The 21,262-nt window shown below is 37.8% G+C and overlaps 1 protein-coding gene across 1 annotated transcript; it reads right to left on the bottom strand.

The window, feature by feature from the left end:
* Nucleotides 1-17,355: 17,355 nt before the first annotated feature.
* On the bottom strand, nt 17,356-19,554 carry LOC308386262 (homeobox protein ceh-30-like). The gene is made up of 4 exons (XM_080865678.1): nt 19,005-19,554; nt 18,231-18,595; nt 18,045-18,128; nt 17,356-17,896 (listed from the first exon to the last, which is right to left on the bottom strand). Exons 1-4 carry the CDS (start codon nt 19,033-19,035, stop codon nt 17,624-17,626), a joined length of 753 nt encoding a protein of 250 aa, XP_080721804.1. The 5' UTR covers nt 19,036-19,554; the 3' UTR covers nt 17,356-17,623.
* Nucleotides 19,555-21,262: the final 1,708 nt, after the last annotated feature.

The raw sequence follows: 21,262 nt of genomic DNA, 5'->3' as shown, positions 1-21,262 counted from the left end.
TTCGTTCTCTTTTTTTATCCTGATCAAGTTCTAAATGTTGTGGGACAAAGATTTGTTTGTTGCTTTATAAATTGTGTGTAGAGGTCTGAGGTCAACCAAGTCTTTAAATTTAAGAGTATTTAATGAAAAGGCTAAAAAGTGGGTTTGGTGGTTCTGTTGAAGCAGTTTTATTTACGATCGTAAGTCTGTTATTTATCATCAGTTTATTAATGATAGAATTTCTACGACTCCAACATAGTATGAGTTTTGTTTTGCTCATATCCAGTGAAATATGATTGCAGAAAAACTCTTCAATTTCTTAAATTGGTTTTCTAGTTCATTCAGAAGTTGTTCCATGTTACTTCCACAATAACTTTGTATCGTCTGCAAACAATATGACTTCTGTGTCTTTGCAGTTACTTCAAATTAAGACATGTCAATACAAACACCTTTACCCTCACTTATCTCTCATGGCCCTGGTGCCAACTGTCTGCATTGACTTGATAATTAATCAGAGGTAGCAGGGTGTGATACAGGAACTCTAAAAGACACATTAGCGTATGTTTAGTGGTCACTGGGTGAACTAGGTGTGTCTCTAATTCTGAATAAGCCAGAGGGGGCCAGATGCATGTGTCTATGGGGTTTATGATGGGCGTTGGTGTGGCTCATTAGCCTTGCTATTGTTTTACAATGTAGAGGTGAAACTACCATTTGCTACCTTATAAACTCAGTAATGTTCTCTACATGATCACAAAGATCTAAATTAGAGGTGTAAGTCATTGTTTGTATGTAATATTGGTTTAATTTGGCTTATTTTAAAACATTTTTATACATATCAGGTTTCAATACTCACTGAAATAATGCAGATTCCATGCAAAACATATTTAAAACTGAGCTGTATTTGCTCTGATACATTTGAAATTATAAACTATGTGTACAAATTTTCTGATAATAGAAAGTAAATTAATCATCGGTGCAAAGATCAACTTGGTTGCCTTTTCTGAAACAACCAGAGCAGGAAGTTAAATCAAAATCATCTAACACAGATCTAGTTGACATGAAAGCAGAACAAGCAAAACTGTTCTCAACTCACCAGTGAGAAATACCCATAAAAATCATGATATACACCAGTTTGTCCTACTGAAAACGTTAGGTCCAGATGAACAGAATCAACTTTTTGGGATTTCCTTACCTGGATGATTGAGCACGCATCAAGGTATTTACAGAAGCCACAGATTCTATTGAATTCTAATATTTCTAAAATCAATGGGTTTTAAGATAAAGGGCCTAATGTTCACCCCATACCTACCATTTACTAAAAGTACAGAAAACAGAACAGATCAGAATCCTGATATCCTGTCAGCTCAGTCATTGATACTAGCTACTATTTACAATATCTGTGATATTGAACATTAACTGTTGTAAGGCTCTCCACCTTGGCTGATGTGTGAAGGAGAAAGCACACACCCACCTGTGACAAGAAACCAAACATGAGATTTCATTACACTTTTTAACACCAAATATGTTTGAGACTCAATAAAAATGACGCATGGAGAAAGTATTTTGTTTTAGCAAAGTCCTCATTTATTGGAAGAAAAATCATTACAGATTCATGTTGACTTTACAACAGTTACACCATATAAAAAGTGGACTTTATCAATCACTCACACAAGCCTTAATCTACCCCACCAACTATGACCAAGCTAATTTTTCCTTGTTTTGTAAAAGTGTAAATGACGAAGAAGTTCACTGAGTTTTATCAAACCTGCCTCTGTGTTAACTTTTAAATAACTTTACATTAAAATGAAAACATAAAAAAAATAACATTAGCGTCCAGTATATCAGAAATACCCATCTTAAGGCTTCAGAATGATAGTTGAGAAATGAAAGAGAGATGTAACAGTAGCTACAGCCATCTTTAGCTGTTAGCAAGGCTCTCCGCTTTCTCTGTAAAAACTTGCACTGTGAAGTCCAGGGTCGTTCATATTCCATGCAGTGCTTAAGACACCGGTGTTGCAATCATAATGTCCGTTGCCTGGTGGCATCGACCAGCCAAACATCTGGGGTGAGTTGTGGAGGGTCCATTGAGGTCCAGAGACAACATTGCCCACAGCATCAGGATAGTGGGCCTGATTATTTGCACCCTTTCTCATGAAGCTGATGTCCAGTTGTTCGCTGAGTGAGGATGCTCCCTGAAACTGAATCACAGACAGATGCACAGTCAGTAAAACCACAATACAGAGTTCTTGTTTTAAATTATAATCAATACGCTTCATCTAATTAAATGAATTCCCCAGATAGTGACTGAATTAAAAACAGTTTTGTTTAATAATTGGAGATACTTACATGAAGCGGGACGCCCTGATTGAGATGATGAGAATCTGGAATCTTCCTAAACTTTCTTCTTCGGTTTTGAAACCAAGTCTTCACCTAAGATGGAGGGAAGCAGAAGAAATTTAATGAGTACAATAGACCCAACATTCAAAACGAATTCAGTTCCTTGTGTTCTAGTAACCTTGAAAAACACTCACCTGTTTGTAGGTCAGTCCTGTCAGCTCTGACAACTCTGTCATCTCTTGTGGGTCAGGGTAAATTTTCTGATTAAAGTGATGGTCAAGAGTTTTTAACTGGCTGTCTGAGAACAGCCCTCGGGTCCTTCCTTTGAGCACCTTGGCCTTTTCGTCCTTCACACACATAGTACTTGTGACAGTGTTGCTGCCCTCCTGGTTTCTTGGGGAAGCAAAAACCAGTTCCTCCTCCGTGACGGAGCTGGAAACAGCTTCAGCAGCCTCAGACATGTTGTTGCTCATCTCCTTAGCGAGAGCTGCCTCAGCCCATGCTGCAAGTTCTTCCAAGGGAAGACTCCCTTGCAGGCTGCTGCCAGAAATCCACAAGTCTATGAGGACAGAAAGACAGAGGCTAAGTAAGCACAAATATATATGGTCCACATGGGTCACCGTGGCTACTGATATGTTTTGGCACAGTTGAGTTTTTTAACAGAAAATAATACAAAAGGGATCAACTGATGAGCCTTAATCAATTTCCCACACACAATGTCACTTGATTTTACTTGCTGAATTATTAAAATGTGCCACCAGATGTTGCCAATTAGAAAGTTTAAAAAGTGACTCAAAGCCCAGATGGTCCTGAAGTGGACTCTCTGTTCAGCTGTGGAGGGAGAAATGGTGACTTCTGCCATCAGGACTTACAACACAGAGTGAAAGGGTATTTTTGCTCAAAGATGTCTTCGAGGTTAGCCAACTCTGTTCACATTAGCTCACTAGACAACAATGCTGAGTACATACCTGGAGAAAAGTGCATCCCATAATCTTCCATCTTTGAAATCCCAGTGATTAAAACAGGAAAGCTGGAGAAAGTATATCTGCTCCAAACCAGGCAGGAAGGTGCTATGTGTCCTAAGACTGACTTAAGAGCAATTCTGGGCTTTTAAGGAGGTTTGTGGGTGTGGGCAGGAATGTGGGGGGTTGAGCTTCTTCTTTTGTGAGTTACTTTACAAAGCAGTCAGGCAGTTTCTACCAACTGGCATCATTTACATTTCTTTAAAATACTGTTTCTCAGGTCTGAAAAAAAGAAAGTGCAGTTAGAATTTTATTATTCTACACATTGTAAACCAGAGTTGTATTTAACTCCAGTAGCATCATTAGAGTGACTTAAGAACAATACTCCTGAGTCAGAAACTGTACAGTTCTGTTTTGTTTGATGAAAAATAGATAAGAAGTTTAAAAAGTCACATTTTTTATACTCCTATGTAAGTTAGTTCCAGCAGGTAAAGGTGTGGGACTTTTATTGGCTGAATCAGTTTTGGGTTAATTCTATAGGACTAGATTGAGCTACATGAAGAGAAGAACGATTTCTTTTTTTTTACTAAAAACTCACAGAAACCTGATATGCTGTCAGACATACAGACATACATTACATGTTATTTCTTTCGTTCTCTTTTTTTATCCTGATCAAGTTCTAAATGTTGTGGGACAAAGATTTGTTTGTTGCTTTATAAATTGTGTGTAGAGGTCTGAGGTCAACCAAGTCTTTAAATTTAAGAGTATTTAATGAAAAGGCTAAAAAGTGGGTTTGGTGGTTCTGTTGAAGCAGTTTTATTTACGATCGTAAGTCTGTTATTTATCATCAGTTTATTAATGATAGAATTTCTACGACTCCAACATAGTATGAGTTTTGTTTTGCTCATATCCAGTGAAATATGACTGCAGAAAAACTCTTCAATTTCTTAAATTGGTTTTCTAGTTCATTCAGAAGTTGTTCCATGTTACTTCCACAATAACTTTGTATCGTCTGCAAACAATATGACTTCTGTGTCTTTGCAGTTACTTCAAATTAAGACATGTCAATACAAACACCTTTACCCTCACTTATCTCTCATGGCCCTGGTGCCAACTGTCTGCATTGACTTGATAATTAATCAGAGGTAGCAGGGTGTGATACAGGAACTCTAAAAGACACATTAGCGTATGTTTAGTGGTCACTGGGTGAACTAGGTGTGTCTCTAATTCTGAATAAGCCAGAGGGGGCCAGATGCATGTGTCTATGGGGTTTATGATGGGCGTTGGTGTGGCTCATTAGCCTTGCTATTGTTTTACAATGTAGAGGTGAAACTACCATTTGCTACCTTATAAACTCAGTAATGTTCTCTACATGATCACAAAGATCTAAATTAGAGGTGTAAGTCATTGTTTGTATGTAATATTGGTTTAATTTGGCTTATTTTAAAACATTTTTATACATATCAGGTTTCAATACTCACTGAAATAATGCAGATTCCATGCAAAACATATTTAAAACTGAGCTGTATTTGCTCTGATACATTTGAAATTATAAACTATGTGTACAAATTTTCTGATAATAGAAAGTAAATTAATCATCGGTGCAAAGATCAACTTGGTTGCCTTTTCTGAAACAACCAGAGCAGGAAGTTAAATCAAAATCATCTAACACAGATCTAGTTGACATGAAAGCAGAACAAGCAAAACTGTTCTCAACTCACCAGTGAGAAATACCCATAAAAATCATGATATACACCAGTTTGTCCTACTGAAAACGTTAGGTCCAGATGAACAGAATCAACTTTTTGGGATTTCCTTACCTGGATGATTGAGCACGCATCAAGGTATTTACAGAAGCCACAGATTCTATTGAATTCTAATATTTCTAAAATCAATGGGTTTTAAGATAAAGGGCCTAATGTTCACCCCATACCTACCATTTACTAAAAGTACAGAAAACAGAACAGATCAGAATCCTGATATCCTGTCAGCTCAGTCATTGATACTAGCTACTATTTACAATATCTGTGATATTGAACATTAACTGTTGTAAGGCTCTCCACCTTGGCTGATGTGTGAAGGAGAAAGCACACACCCACCTGTGACAAGAAACCAAACATGAGATTTCATTACACTTTTTAACACCAAATATGTTTGAGACTCAATAAAAATGACGCATGGAGAAAGTATTTTGTTTTAGCAAAGTCCTCATTTATTGGAAGAAAAATCATTACAGATTCATGTTGACTTTACAACAGTTACACCATATAAAAAGTGGACTTTATCAATCACTCACACAAGCCTTAATCTACCCCACCAACTATGACCAAGCTAATTTTTCCTTGTTTTGTAAAAGTGTAAATGACGAAGAAGTTCACTGAGTTTTATCAAACCTGCCTCTGTGTTAACTTTTAAATAACTTTACATTAAAATGAAAACATAAAAAAAATAACATTAGCGTCCAGTATATCAGAAATACCCATCTTAAGGCTTCAGAATGATAGTTGAGAAATGAAAGAGAGATGTAACAGTAGCTACAGCCATCTTTAGCTGTTAGCAAGGCTCTCCGCTTTCTCTGTAAAAACTTGCACTGTGAAGTCCAGGGTCGTTCATATTCCATGCAGTGCTTAAGACACCGGTGTTGCAATCATAATGTCCGTTGCCTGGTGGCATCGACCAGCCAAACATCTGGGGTGAGTTGTGGAGGGTCCATTGAGGTCCAGAGACAACATTGCCCACAGCATCAGGATAGTGGGCCTGATTATTTGCACCCTTTCTCATGAAGCTGATGTCCAGTTGTTCGCTGAGTGAGGATGCTCCCTGAAACTGAATCACAGACAGATGCACAGTCAGTAAAACCACAATACAGAGTTCTTGTTTTAAATTATAATCAATACGCTTCATCTAATTAAATGAATTCCCCAGATAGTGACTGAATTAAAAACAGTTTTGTTTAATAATTGGAGATACTTACATGAAGCGGGACGCCCTGATTGAGATGATGAGAATCTGGAATCTTCCTAAACTTTCTTCTTCGGTTTTGAAACCAAGTCTTCACCTAAGATGGAGGGAAGCAGAAGAAATTTAATGAGTACAATAGACCCAACATTCAAAACGAATTCAGTTCCTTGTGTTCTAGTAACCTTGAAAAACACTCACCTGTTTGTAGGTCAGTCCTGTCAGCTCTGACAACTCTGTCATCTCTTGTGGGTCAGGGTAAATTTTCTGATTAAAGTGATGGTCAAGAGTTTTTAACTGGCTGTCTGAGAACAGCCCTCGGGTCCTTCCTTTGAGCACCTTGGCCTTTTCGTCCTTCACACACATAGTACTTGTGACAGTGTTGCTGCCCTCCTGGTTTCTTGGGGAAGCAAAAACCAGTTCCTCCTCCGTGACGGAGCTGGAAACAGCTTCAGCAGCCTCAGACATGTTGTTGCTCATCTCCTTAGCGAGAGCTGCCTCAGCCCATGCTGCAAGTTCTTCCAAGGGAAGACTCCCTTGCAGGCTGCTGCCAGAAATCCACAAGTCTATGAGGACAGAAAGACAGAGGCTAAGTAAGCACAAATATATATGGTCCACATGGGTCACCGTGGCTACTGATATGTTTTGGCACAGTTGAGTTTTTTAACAGAAAATAATACAAAAGGGATCAACTGATGAGCCTTAATCAATTTCCCACACACAATGTCACTTGATTTTACTTGCTGAATTATTAAAATGTGCCACCAGATGTTGCCAATTAGAAAGTTTAAAAAGTGACTCAAAGCCCAGATGGTCCTGAAGTGGACTCTCTGTTCAGCTGTGGAGGGAGAAATGGTGACTTCTGCCATCAGGACTTACAACACAGAGTGAAAGGGTATTTTTGCTCAAAGATGTCTTCGAGGTTAGCCAACTCTGTTCACATTAGCTCACTAGACAACAATGCTGAGTACATACCTGGAGAAAAGTGCATCCCATAATCTTCCATCTTTGAAATCCCAGTGATTAAAACAGGAAAGCTGGAGAAAGTATATCTGCTCCAAACCAGGCAGGAAGGTGCTATGTGTCCTAAGACTGACTTAAGAGCAATTCTGGGCTTTTAAGGAGGTTTGTGGGTGTGGGCAGGAATGTGGGGGGTTGAGCTTCTTCTTTTGTGAGTTACTTTACAAAGCAGTCAGGCAGTTTCTACCAACTGGCATCATTTACATTTCTTTAAAATACTGTTTCTCAGGTCTGAAAAAAAGAAAGTGCAGTTAGAATTTTATTATTCTACACATTGTAAACCAGAGTTGTATTTAACTCCAGTAGCATCATTAGAGTGACTTAAGAACAATACTCCTGAGTCAGAAACTGTACAGTTCTGTTTTGTTTGATGAAAAATAGATAAGAAGTTTAAAAAGTCACATTTTTTATACTCCTATGTAAGTTAGTTCCAGCAGGTAAAGGTGTGGGACTTTTATTGGCTGAATCAGTTTTGGGTTAATTCTATAGGACTAGATTGAGCTACATGAAGAGAAGAACGATTTCTTTTTTTTTACTAAAAACTCACAGAAACCTGATATGCTGTCAGACATACAGACATACATTACATGTTATTTCTTTCGTTCTCTTTTTTTATCCTGATCAAGTTCTAAATGTTGTGGGACAAAGATTTGTTTGTTGCTTTATAAATTGTGTGTAGAGGTCTGAGGTCAACCAAGTCTTTAAATTTAAGAGTATTTAATGAAAAGGCTAAAAAGTGGGTTTGGTGGTTCTGTTGAAGCAGTTTTATTTACGATCGTAAGTCTGTTATTTATCATCAGTTTATTAATGATAGAATTTCTACGACTCCAACATAGTATGAGTTTTGTTTTGCTCATATCCAGTGAAATATGACTGCAGAAAAACTCTTCAATTTCTTAAATTGGTTTTCTAGTTCATTCAGAAGTTGTTCCATGTTACTTCCACAATAACTTTGTATCGTCTGCAAACAATATGACTTCTGTGTCTTTGCAGTTACTTCAAATTAAGACATGTCAATACAAACACCTTTACCCTCACTTATCTCTCATGGCCCTGGTGCCAACTGTCTGCATTGACTTGATAATTAATCAGAGGTAGCAGGGTGTGATACAGGAACTCTAAAAGACACATTAGCGTATGTTTAGTGGTCACTGGGTGAACTAGGTGTGTCTCTAATTCTGAATAAGCCAGAGGGGGCCAGATGCATGTGTCTATGGGGTTTATGATGGGCGTTGGTGTGGCTCATTAGCCTTGCTATTGTTTTACAATGTAGAGGTGAAACTACCATTTGCTACCTTATAAACTCAGTAATGTTCTCTACATGATCACAAAGATCTAAATTAGAGGTGTAAGTCATTGTTTGTATGTAATATTGGTTTAATTTGGCTTATTTTAAAACATTTTTATACATATCAGGTTTCAATACTCACTGAAATAATGCAGATTCCATGCAAAACATATTTAAAACTGAGCTGTATTTGCTCTGATACATTTGAAATTATAAACTATGTGTACAAATTTTCTGATAATAGAAAGTAAATTAATCATCGGTGCAAAGATCAACTTGGTTGCCTTTTCTGAAACAACCAGAGCAGGAAGTTAAATCAAAATCATCTAACACAGATCTAGTTGACATGAAAGCAGAACAAGCAAAACTGTTCTCAACTCACCAGTGAGAAATACCCATAAAAATCATGATATACACCAGTTTGTCCTACTGAAAACGTTAGGTCCAGATGAACAGAATCAACTTTTTGGGATTTCCTTACCTGGATGATTGAGCACGCATCAAGGTATTTACAGAAGCCACAGATTCTATTGAATTCTAATATTTCTAAAATCAATGGGTTTTAAGATAAAGGGCCTAATGTTCACCCCATACCTACCATTTACTAAAAGTACAGAAAACAGAACAGATCAGAATCCTGATATCCTGTCAGCTCAGTCATTGATACTAGCTACTATTTACAATATCTGTGATATTGAACATTAACTGTTGTAAGGCTCTCCACCTTGGCTGATGTGTGAAGGAGAAAGCACACACCCACCTGTGACAAGAAACCAAACATGAGATTTCATTACACTTTTTAACACCAAATATGTTTGAGACTCAATAAAAATGACGCATGGAGAAAGTATTTTGTTTTAGCAAAGTCCTCATTTATTGGAAGAAAAATCATTACAGATTCATGTTGACTTTACAACAGTTACACCATATAAAAAGTGGACTTTATCAATCACTCACACAAGCCTTAATCTACCCCACCAACTATGACCAAGCTAATTTTTCCTTGTTTTGTAAAAGTGTAAATGACGAAGAAGTTCACTGAGTTTTATCAAACCTGCCTCTGTGTTAACTTTTAAATAACTTTACATTAAAATGAAAACATAAAAAAAATAACATTAGCGTCCAGTATATCAGAAATACCCATCTTAAGGCTTCAGAATGATAGTTGAGAAATGAAAGAGAGATGTAACAGTAGCTACAGCCATCTTTAGCTGTTAGCAAGGCTCTCCGCTTTCTCTGTAAAAACTTGCACTGTGAAGTCCAGGGTCGTTCATATTCCATGCAGTGCTTAAGACACCGGTGTTGCAATCATAATGTCCGTTGCCTGGTGGCATCGACCAGCCAAACATCTGGGGTGAGTTGTGGAGGGTCCATTGAGGTCCAGAGACAACATTGCCCACAGCATCAGGATAGTGGGCCTGATTATTTGCACCCTTTCTCATGAAGCTGATGTCCAGTTGTTCGCTGAGTGAGGATGCTCCCTGAAACTGAATCACAGACAGATGCACAGTCAGTAAAACCACAATACAGAGTTCTTGTTTTAAATTATAATCAATACGCTTCATCTAATTAAATGAATTCCCCAGATAGTGACTGAATTAAAAACAGTTTTGTTTAATAATTGGAGATACTTACATGAAGCGGGACGCCCTGATTGAGATGATGAGAATCTGGAATCTTCCTAAACTTTCTTCTTCGGTTTTGAAACCAAGTCTTCACCTAAGATGGAGGGAAGCAGAAGAAATTTAATGAGTACAATAGACCCAACATTCAAAACGAATTCAGTTCCTTGTGTTCTAGTAACCTTGAAAAACACTCACCTGTTTGTAGGTCAGTCCTGTCAGCTCTGACAACTCTGTCATCTCTTGTGGGTCAGGGTAAATTTTCTGATTAAAGTGATGGTCAAGAGTTTTTAACTGGCTGTCTGAGAACAGCCCTCGGGTCCTTCCTTTGAGCACCTTGGCCTTTTCGTCCTTCACACACATAGTACTTGTGACAGTGTTGCTGCCCTCCTGGTTTCTTGGGGAAGCAAAAACCAGTTCCTCCTCCGTGACGGAGCTGGAAACAGCTTCAGCAGCCTCAGACATGTTGTTGCTCATCTCCTTAGCGAGAGCTGCCTCAGCCCATGCTGCAAGTTCTTCCAAGGGAAGACTCCCTTGCAGGCTGCTGCCAGAAATCCACAAGTCTATGAGGACAGAAAGACAGAGGCTAAGTAAGCACAAATATATATGGTCCACATGGGTCACCGTGGCTACTGATATGTTTTGGCACAGTTGAGTTTTTTAACAGAAAATAATACAAAAGGGATCAACTGATGAGCCTTAATCAATTTCCCACACACAATGTCACTTGATTTTACTTGCTGAATTATTAAAATGTGCCACCAGATGTTGCCAATTAGAAAGTTTAAAAAGTGACTCAAAGCCCAGATGGTCCTGAAGTGGACTCTCTGTTCAGCTGTGGAGGGAGAAATGGTGACTTCTGCCATCAGGACTTACAACACAGAGTGAAAGGGTATTTTTGCTCAAAGATGTCTTCGAGGTTAGCCAACTCTGTTCACATTAGCTCACTAGACAACAATGCTGAGTACATACCTGGAGAAAAGTGCATCCCATAATCTTCCATCTTTGAAATCCCAGTGATTAAAACAGGAAAGCTGGAGAAAGTATATCTGCTCCAAACCAGGCAGGAAGGTGCTATGTGTCCTAAGACTGACTTAAGAGCAATTCTGGGCTTTTAAGGAGGTTTGTGGGTGTGGGCAGGAATGTGGGGGGTTGAGCTTCTTCTTTTGTGAGTTACTTTACAAAGCAGTCAGGCAGTTTCTACCAACTGGCATCATTTACATTTCTTTAAAATACTGTTTCTCAGGTCTGAAAAAAAGAAAGTGCAGTTAGAATTTTATTATTCTACACATTGTAAACCAGAGTTGTATTTAACTCCAGTAGCATCATTAGAGTGACTTAAGAACAATACTCCTGAGTCAGAAACTGTACAGTTCTGTTTTGTTTGATGAAAAATAGATAAGAAGTTTAAAAAGTCACATTTTTTATACTCCTATGTAAGTTAGTTCCAGCAGGTAAAGGTGTGGGACTTTTATTGGCTGAATCAGTTTTGGGTTAATTCTATAGGACTAGATTGAGCTACATGAAGAGAAGAACGATTTCTTTTTTTTTACTAAAAACTCACAGAAACCTGATATGCTGTCAGACATACAGACATACATTACATGTTATTTCTTTCGTTCTCTTTTTTTATCCTGATCAAGTTCTAAATGTTGTGGGACAAAGATTTGCTTGTTGCTTTATAAATTGTGTGTAGAGGTCTGAGGTCAACCAAGTCTTTAAATTTAAGAGTATTTAATGAAAAGGCTAAAAAGTGGGTTTGGTGGTTCTGTTGAAGCAGTTTTATTTACGATCGTAAGTCTGTTATTTATCATCAGTTTATTAATGATAGAATTTCTACGACTCCAACATAGTATGAGTTTTGTTTTGCTCATATCCAGTGAAATATGATTGCAGAAAAACTCTTCAATTTCTTAAATTGGTTTTCTAGTTCATTCAGAAGTTGTTCCATGTTACTTCCACAATAACTTTGTATCGTCTGCAAACAATATGACTTCTGTGTCTTTGCAGTTACTTCAAATTAAGACATGTCAATACAAACACCTTTACCCTCACTTATCTCTCATGGCCCTGGTGCCAACTGTCTGCATTGACTTGATAATTAATCAGAGGTAGCAGGGTGTGATACAAGAACTCTAAAAGACACATTAGCGTATGTTTAGTGGTCACTGGGTGAACTAGGTGTGTCTCTAATTCTGAATAAGCCAGAGGGGGCCAGATGCATGTGTCTATGGGGTTTATGATGGGCGTTGGTGTGGCTCATTAGCCTTGCTATTGTTTTACAATGTAGAGGTGAAACTACCATTTGCTACCTTATAAACTCAGTAATGTTCTCTACATGATCACAAAGATCTAAATTAGAGGTGTAAGTCATTGTTTGTATGTAATATTGGTTTAATTTGGCTTATTTTAAAACATTTTTATACATATCAGGTTTCAATACTCACTGAAATAATGCAGATTCCATGCAAAACATATTTAACACTGAGCTGTATTTGCTCTGATACATTTGAAATTATAAACTATGTGTACAAATTTTCTGATAATAGAAAGTAAATTAATCATCGGTGCAAAGATCAACTTGGTTGCCTTTTCTGAAACAACCAGAGCAGGAAGTTAAATCAAAATCATCTAACACAGATCTAGTTGACATGAAAGCAGAACAAGCAAAACTGTTCTCAACTCACCAGTGAGAAATACCCATAAAAATCATGATATACACCAGTTTGTCCTACTGAAAACGTTAGGTCCAGATGAACAGAATCAACTTTTTGGGATTTCCTTACCTGGATGATTGAGCACGCATCAAGGTATTTACAGAAGCCACAGATTCTATTGAATTCTAATATTTCTAAAATCAATGGGTTTTAAGATAAAGGGCCTAATGTTCACCCCATACCTACCATTTACTAAAAGTACAGAAAACAGAACAGATCAGAATCCTGATATCCTGTCAGCTCAGTCATTGATACTAGCTACTATTTACAATATCTGTGATATTGAACATTAACTGTTGTAAGGCTCTCCACCTTGGCTGATGTGTGAAGGAGAAAGCACACACCCACCTGTGACAAGAAACCAAACATGAGATTTCATTACACTTTTTAACACCAAATATGTTTGAGACTCAATAAAAATGACGCATGGAGAAAGTATTTTGTTTTAGCAAAGTCCTCATTTATTGGAAGAAAAATCATTACAGATTCATGTTGACTTTACAACAGTTACACCATATAAAAAGTGGACTTTATCAATCACTCACACAAGCCTTAATCTACCCCACCAACTATGACCAAGCTAATTTTTCCTGGTTTTGTAAAAGTGTAAATGACGAAGAAGTTCACTGAGTTTTATCAAACCTGCCTCTGTGTTAACTTTTAAATAACTTTACATTAAAATGAAAACATAAAAAAAATAACATTAGCGTCCAGTATATCAGAAATGCTCATCTTAAGGCTTCAGAATGATAGTTGAGAAATGAAAGAGAGATGTAACAGTAGCTACAGCCATCTTTAGCTGTTAGCAAGGCTCTCCGCTTTCTCTGTAAAAACTTGCACTGTGAAGTCCAGGGTCGTTCATATTCCATGCAGTGCTTAAGACACCGGTGTTGCAATCATAATGTCCGTTGCCTGGTGGCATCGACCAGCCAAACATCAGGGGTGAGTTGTGGAGGGTCCATTGAGGTCCAGAGACAACATTGCCCACAGCATCAGGATAGTGGGCCTGATTATTTGCACCCTTTCTCATGAAGCTGATGTCCAGTTGTTCGCCGAGTGAGGATGCTCCCTGAAACTGAATCACAGACAGATGCACAGTCAGTAAAACCACAATACAGAGTTCTTGTTTTAAATTATAATCAATACGCTTCATCTAATTAAATGAATTCCCCAGATAGTGACTGAATTAAAAACAGTTCTGTTTAATAATTGGAGATACTTACATGAAGCGGGACGCCCTGATTGAGATGATGAGAATCTGGAATCTTCCTAAACTTTCTTCTTCGGTTTTGAAACCAAGTCTTCACCTAAAGATGGAGGGAAGCAGAAGAAATTTAATGAGTACAATAGACCCAACATTCAAAACGAATTCAGTTCCTTATGTTCTAGTAACCTTGAAAAACACTCACCTGTTTGTAGGTCAGTCCTGTCAGCTCTGACAACTCTGTCATCTCTTGTGGGTCAGGGTAAATTTTCTGATTAAAGTGATGGTCAAGAGTTTTTAACTGGCTGTCTGAGAACAGCCCTCGGGTCCTTCCTTTGAGCACCTTGGCCTTTTCGTCCTTCACACACATAGTACTTGTGACAGTGTTGCTGCCCTCCTGGTTTCTTGGGGAAGCAAAAACCAGTTCCTCCTCCGTGACGGAGCTGGAAACAGCTTCAGCAGCCTCAGACATGTTGTTGCTCATCTCCTTAGCGAGAGCTGCCTCAGCCCATGCTGCAAGTTCTTCCAAGGGAAGACTCCCTTGCAGGCTGCTGCCAGAAATCCACAAGTCTATGAGGACAGAAAGACAGAGGCTAAGTAAGCACAAATATATATGGTCCACATGGGTCACCGTGGCTACTGATATGTTTTGGCACAGTTGAGTTTTTTAACAGAAAATAATACAAAAGGGATCAACTGATGAGCCTTAATCAATTTCCCACACACAATGTCACTTGATTTTACTTGCTGAATTATTAAAATGTGCCACCAGATGTTGCCAATTAGAAAGTTTAAAAAGTGACTCAAAGCCCAGATGGTCCTGAAGTGGACTCTCTGTTCAGCTGTGGAGGGAGAAATGGTGACTTCTGCCATCAGGACTTACAACACAGAGTGAAAGGGTATTTTTGCTCAAAGATGTCTTCGAGGTTAGCCAACTCTGTTCACATTAGCTCACTAGACAACAATGCTGAGTACATACCTGGAGAAAAGTGCATCCCATAATCTTCCATCTTTGAAATCCCAGTGATTAAAACAGGAAAGCTGGAGAAAGTATATCTGCTGAAAGAGCTCCAAACCAGGCAGGAAGGTGCTATGTGTCCTAAGACTGACTTAAGAGCAATTCTGGGCTTTTAAGGAGGTTTGTGGGTGTGGGCAGGAATGTGGGGGGTTGAGCTTCTTCTTTTGTGAGTTACTTTACAAAGCAGTCAGGCAGTTTCTACCAACTGGCATCATTTACATTTCTTTAAAATACTGTTTCTCAGGTCTGAAAAAAAGAAAGTGCAGTTAGAATTTTATTATTCTACACATTGTAAACCAGAGTTGTATTTAACTCCAGTAGCATCATTAGAGTGACTTAAGAACAATACTCCTGAGTCAGAAACTGTACAGTTCTGTTTTGTTTGATGAAAAATAGATAAGAAGTTTAAAAAGTCACATTTTTTATACTCCTATGTAAGTTAGTTCCAGCAGGTAAAGGTGTGGGACTTTTATTGGCTGAATCAGTTTTGGGTTAATTCTATAGGACTAGATTGAGCTACATGAAGAGAAGAACGATTTCTTTTTTTTTACTAAAAACTCACAGAAACCTGATATGCTGTCAGACATACAGACATACATTACATGTTATTTCTTTCGTTCTCTTTTTTTTATTCTGATCAAGTTCTAAATGTTGTGGGACAAAGATTTGTTTGTTGCTTTATAAATTGTGTGTAGAGGTCTGAGGTCAACCAAGTCTTTAAATTTAAGAGTATTTAATGAAAAGGCTGAAAAGTGGGTTTGGTGGTTCTGTTGAAGCAGTTTTATTTACGATCGTAAGTCTGTTATTTATCATCAGTTTATTAATGATAGAATTTCTACGACTCCAACATAGTATGAGTTTTGTTTTGCTCATATCCAGTGAAATATGATTGCAGAAAAACTCTTCAATTTCTTAAATTGGTTTTCTAGTTCATTCAGAAGTTGTTCCATGTTACTTCCACAATAACTTTGTATCGTCTGCAAACAATATGACTTCTGTGTCTTTGCAGTTACTTCAAATTAAGACATGTCAATACAAACACCTTTACCCTCACTTATCTCTCATGGCCCTGGTGCCAACTGTCTGCATTGACTTGATAATTAATCAGAGGTAGCAGGGTGTGATACAGGAACTCTAAAAGACACATTAGCGTATGTTTAGTGGTCACTGGGTGAACTAGGTGTGTCTCTAATTCTGAATAAGCCAGAGGGGGCCAGATGCATGTGTCTATGGGGTTTATGATGGGCGTTGGTGTGGCTCATTAGCCTTGCTATTGTTTTACAATGTAGAGGTGAAACTACCATTTGCTACCTTATAAACTCAGTAATGTTCTCTACATGATCACAAAGATCTAAATTAGAGGTGTAAGTCATTGTTTGTATGTAATATTGGTTTAATTTGGCTTATTTTAAAACATTTTTATACATATCAGGTTTCAATACTCACTGAAATAATGCAGATTCCATGCAAAACATATTTAAAACTGAGCTGTATTTGCTCTGATACATTTGAAATTATAAACTATGTGTACAAATTTTCTGATAATAGAAAGTAAATTAATCATCGGTGCAAAGATCAACTTGGTTGCCTTTTCTGAAACAACCAGAGCAGGAAGTTAAATCAAAATCATCTAACACAGATCTAGTTGACATGAAAGCAGAACAAGCAAAACTGTTCTCAACTCACCAGTGAGAAATACCCATAAAAATCATGATATACATCAGTTTGTCCTACTGAAAACGTTAGGTCCAGATGAACAGAATCAACTTTTTGGGATTTCCTTACCTGGATGATTGAGCACGCATCAAGGTATTTACAGAAGCCACAGATTCTATTGAATTCTAATATTTCTAAAATCAATGGGTTTTAAGATAAAGGGCCTAATGTTCACCCCATACCTACCATTTACTAAAAGTACAGAAAACAGAACAGATCAGAATCCTGATATCCTGTCAGCTCAGTCATTGATACTAGCTACTATTTACAATATCTGTGATATTGAACATTAACTGTTGTAAGGCTCTCCACCTTGGCTGATGTGTGAAGGAGAAAGCACACACCCACCTGTGACAAGAAACCAAACATGAGATTTCATTACACTTTTTAACACCAAATATGTTTGAGACTCAATAAAAATGACGCATGGAGAAAGTATTTTGTTTTAGCAAAGTCCTCATTTATTGGAAGAAAAATCATTACAGATTCATGTTGACTTTACAACAGTTACACCATATAAAAAGTGGACTTTATCAATCACTCACACAAGCCTTAATCTACCCCACCAACTATGACCAAGCTAATTTTTCCTTGTTTTGTAAAAGTGTAAATGACGAAGAAGTTCACTGAGTTTTATCAAACCTGCCTCTGTGTTAACTTTTAAATAACTTTACATTAAAATGAAAACATAAAAAAAATAACATTAGCGTCCAGTATATCAGAAATACCAATCTTAAGGCTTCAGAATGATAGTTGAGAAATGAAAGAGAGATGTAACAGTAGCTACAGCCATCTTTAGCTGTTAGCAAGGCTCTCCGCTTTCTCTGTAAAAACTTGCACTGTGAAGTCCAGGGTCGTTCATATTCCATGCAGTGCTTAAGACACCGGTGTTGCAATCATAATGTCCGTTGCCTGGTGGCATCGACCAGCCAAACATCTGGGGTGAGTTGTGGAGGGTCCATTGAGGTCCAGAGACAACATTGCCCACAGCATCAGGATAGTGGGCCTGATTATTTGCACCCTTTCTCATGAAGCTGATGTCCAGTTGTTCGCTGAGTGAGGATGCTCCCTGAAACTGAATCACAGACAGATGCACAGTCAGTAAAACCACAATACAGAGTTCTTGTTTTAAATTATAATCAATACGCTTCATCTAATTAAATGAATTCCCCAGATAGTGACTGAATTAAAAACAGTTCTGTTTAATAATTGGAGATACTTACATGAAGCGGGACGCCCTGATTGAGATGATGAGAATCTGGAATCTTCCTAAACTTTCTTCTTCGGTTTTGAAACCAAGTCTTCACCTAAAGATGGAGGGAAGCAGAAGAAATTTAATGAGTACAATAGACCCAACATTCAAAACGAATTCAGTTCCTTGTGTTCTAGTAACCTTGAAAAACACTCACCTGTTTGTAGGTCAGTCCTGTCAGCTCTGCCAACTCTGTCATCTCTTGTGGGTCAGGGTAAATTTTCTGATTAAAGTGATGGTCAAAAGTTTTTAACTGGCTGTCTGAGAACAGCCCTCGGGTCCTTCCTTTGAGCACCTTGGCCTTTTCGTCCTTCACACACATAGTACTTGTGACAGTGTTGCTGCCCTCCTGGTTTCTTGGGGAAGCAAAAACCAGTTCCTCCTCCGTGACGGAGCTGGAAACAGCTTCAGCAGCCTCAGACATGTTGTTGCTCATCTCCTTAGCGAGAGCTGCCTCAGCCCATGCTGCAAGTTCTTCCAAGGGAAGACTCCCTTGCAGGCTGCTGCCAGAAATCCACAAGTCTATGAGGACAGAAAGACAGAGGCTAAGTAAGCACAAATATATATGGTCCACATGGGTCACCGTGGCTACTGATATGTTTTGGCACAGTTGAGTTTTTTAACAGAAAATAATACAAAAGGGATCAACTGATGAGCCTTAATCAATTTCCCACACACAATGTCACTTGATTTTACTTGCTGAATTATTAAAATGTGCCACCAGATGTTGCCAATTAGAAAGTTTAAAAAGTGACTCAAAGCCCAGATGGTCCTGAAGTGGACTCTCTGTTCAGCTGTGGAGGGAGAAATGGTGACTTCTGCCATCAGGACTTACAACACAGAGTGAAAGGGTATTTTTGCTCAAAGATGTCTTCGAGGTTAGCCAACTCTGTTCACATTAGCTCACTAGACAACAATGCTGAGTACATACCTGGAGAAAAGTGCATCCCATAATCTTCCATCTTTGAAATCCCAGTGATTAAAACAGGAAAGCTGGAGAAAGTATATCTGCTGAAAGAGCTCCAAACCAGGCAGGAAGGTGCTATGTGTCCTAAGACTGACTTAAGAGCAATTCTGGGCTTTTAAGGAGGTTTGTGGGTGTGGGCAGGAATGTGGGGGGTTGAGCTTCTTCTTTTGTGAGTTACTTTACAAAGCAGTCAGGCAGTTTCTACCAACTGGCATCATTTACATTTCTTTAAAATACTGTTTCTCAGGTCTGAAAAAAAGAAAGTGCAGTTAGAATTTTATTATTCTACACATTGTAAACCAGAGTTGTATTTAACTCCAGTAGCATCATTAGAGTGACTTAAGAACAATACTCCTGAGTCAGAAACTGTACAGTTCTGTTTTGTTTGATGAAAAATAGATAAGAAGTTTAAAAAGTCACATTTTTTATACTCCTATGTAAGTTAGTTCCAGCAGGTAAAGGTGTGGGACTTTTATTGGCTGAATCAGTTTTGGGTTAATTCTATAGGACTAGATTGAGCTACATGAAGAGAAGAACGATTTCTTTTTTTTTACTAAAAACTCACAGAAACCTGATATGCTGTCAGACATACAGACATACATTACATGTTATTTCTTTCGTTCTCTTTTTTTATCCTGATCAAGTTCTAAATGTTGTGGGACAAAGATTTGTTTGTTGCTTTATAAATTGTGTGTAGAGGTCTGAGGTCAACCAAGTCTTTAAATTTAAGAGTATTTAATGAAAAGGCTGAAAAGTGGGTTTGGTGGTTCTGTTGAAGCAGTTTTATTTACGATCGTAAGTCTGTTATTTATCATCAGTTTATTAATGATAGAATTTCTACGACTCCAACATAGTATGAGTTTTGTTTTGCTCATATCCAGTGAAATATGATTGCAGAAAAACTCTTCAATTTCTTAAATTGGTTTTCTAGTTCATTCAGAAGTTGTTCCATGTTACTTCCACAATAACTTTGTATCGTCTGCAAACAATATGACTTCTGTGTCTTTGCAGTTACTTCAAATTAAGACATGTCAATACAAACACCTTTACCCTCACTTATCTCTCATGGCCCTGGTGCCAACTGTCTGCATTGACTTGATAATTAATCAGAGGTAGCAGGGTGTGATACAGGAACTCTAAAAGACACATTAGCGTATGTTTAGTGGTCACTGGGTGAACTAGGTGTGTCTCTAATTCTGAATAAGCCAGAGGGGGCCAGATGCATGTGTCTATGGGGTTTATGATGGGCGTTGGTGTGGCTCATTAGCCTTGCTATTGTTTTACAATGTAGAGGTGAAACTACCATTTGCTACCTTATAAACTCAGTAATGTTCTCTACATGATCACAAAGATCTAAATTAGAGGTGTAAGTCATTGTTTGTATGTAATATTGGTTTAATTTGGCTTATTTTAAAACATTTTTATACATATCAGGTTTCAATACTCACTGAAATAATGCAGATTCCATGCAAAACATATTTAAAACTGAGCTGTATTTGCTCTGATACATTTGAAATTATAAACTATGTGTACAAATTTTCTGATAATAGAAAGTAAATTAATCATCGGTGCAAAGATCAACTTGGTTGCCTTTTCTGAAACAACCAGAGCAGGAAGTTAAATCAAAATCATCTAACACAGATCTAGTTGACATGAAAGCAGAACAAGCAAAACTGTTCTCAACTCACCAGTGAGAAATACCCATAAAAATCATGATATACACCAGTTTGTCCTACTGAAAACGTTAGGTCCAGATGAACAGAATCAACTTTTTGGGATTTCCTTACCTGGATGATTGAGCACGCATCAAGGTATTTACAGAAGCCACAGATTCTATTGAATTCTAATATTTCTAAAATCAATGGGTTTTAAGATAAAGGGCCTAATGTTCACCCCATACCTACCATTTACTAAAAGTACAGAAAACAGAACAGATCAGAATCCTGATATCCTGTCAGCTCAGTCATTGATACTAGCTACTATTTACAATATCTGTGATATTGAACATTAACTGTTGTAAGGCTCTCCACCTTGGCTGATGTATGAAGGAGAAAGCACACACCCACCTGTGACAAGAAACCAAACATGAGATTTCATTACACTTTTTAACACCAAATATGTTTGAGACTCAATAAAAATGACGCATGGAGAAAGTATTTTGTTTTAGCAAAGTCCTCATTTATTGGAAGAAAAATCATTACAGATTCATGTTGACTTTACAA

This window comes from Rhamphochromis sp. 'chilingali' (genome assembly GCF_963969265.1).
Source record: "Rhamphochromis sp. 'chilingali' genome assembly, chromosome: 18".
Classification (NCBI taxonomy): domain Eukaryota; kingdom Metazoa; phylum Chordata; class Actinopteri; order Cichliformes; family Cichlidae; genus Rhamphochromis; species Rhamphochromis sp. 'chilingali'.
Note: the sequence above shows the minus strand (reverse complement) of the source record. Positions and strands in the feature narration are given on the sequence as shown.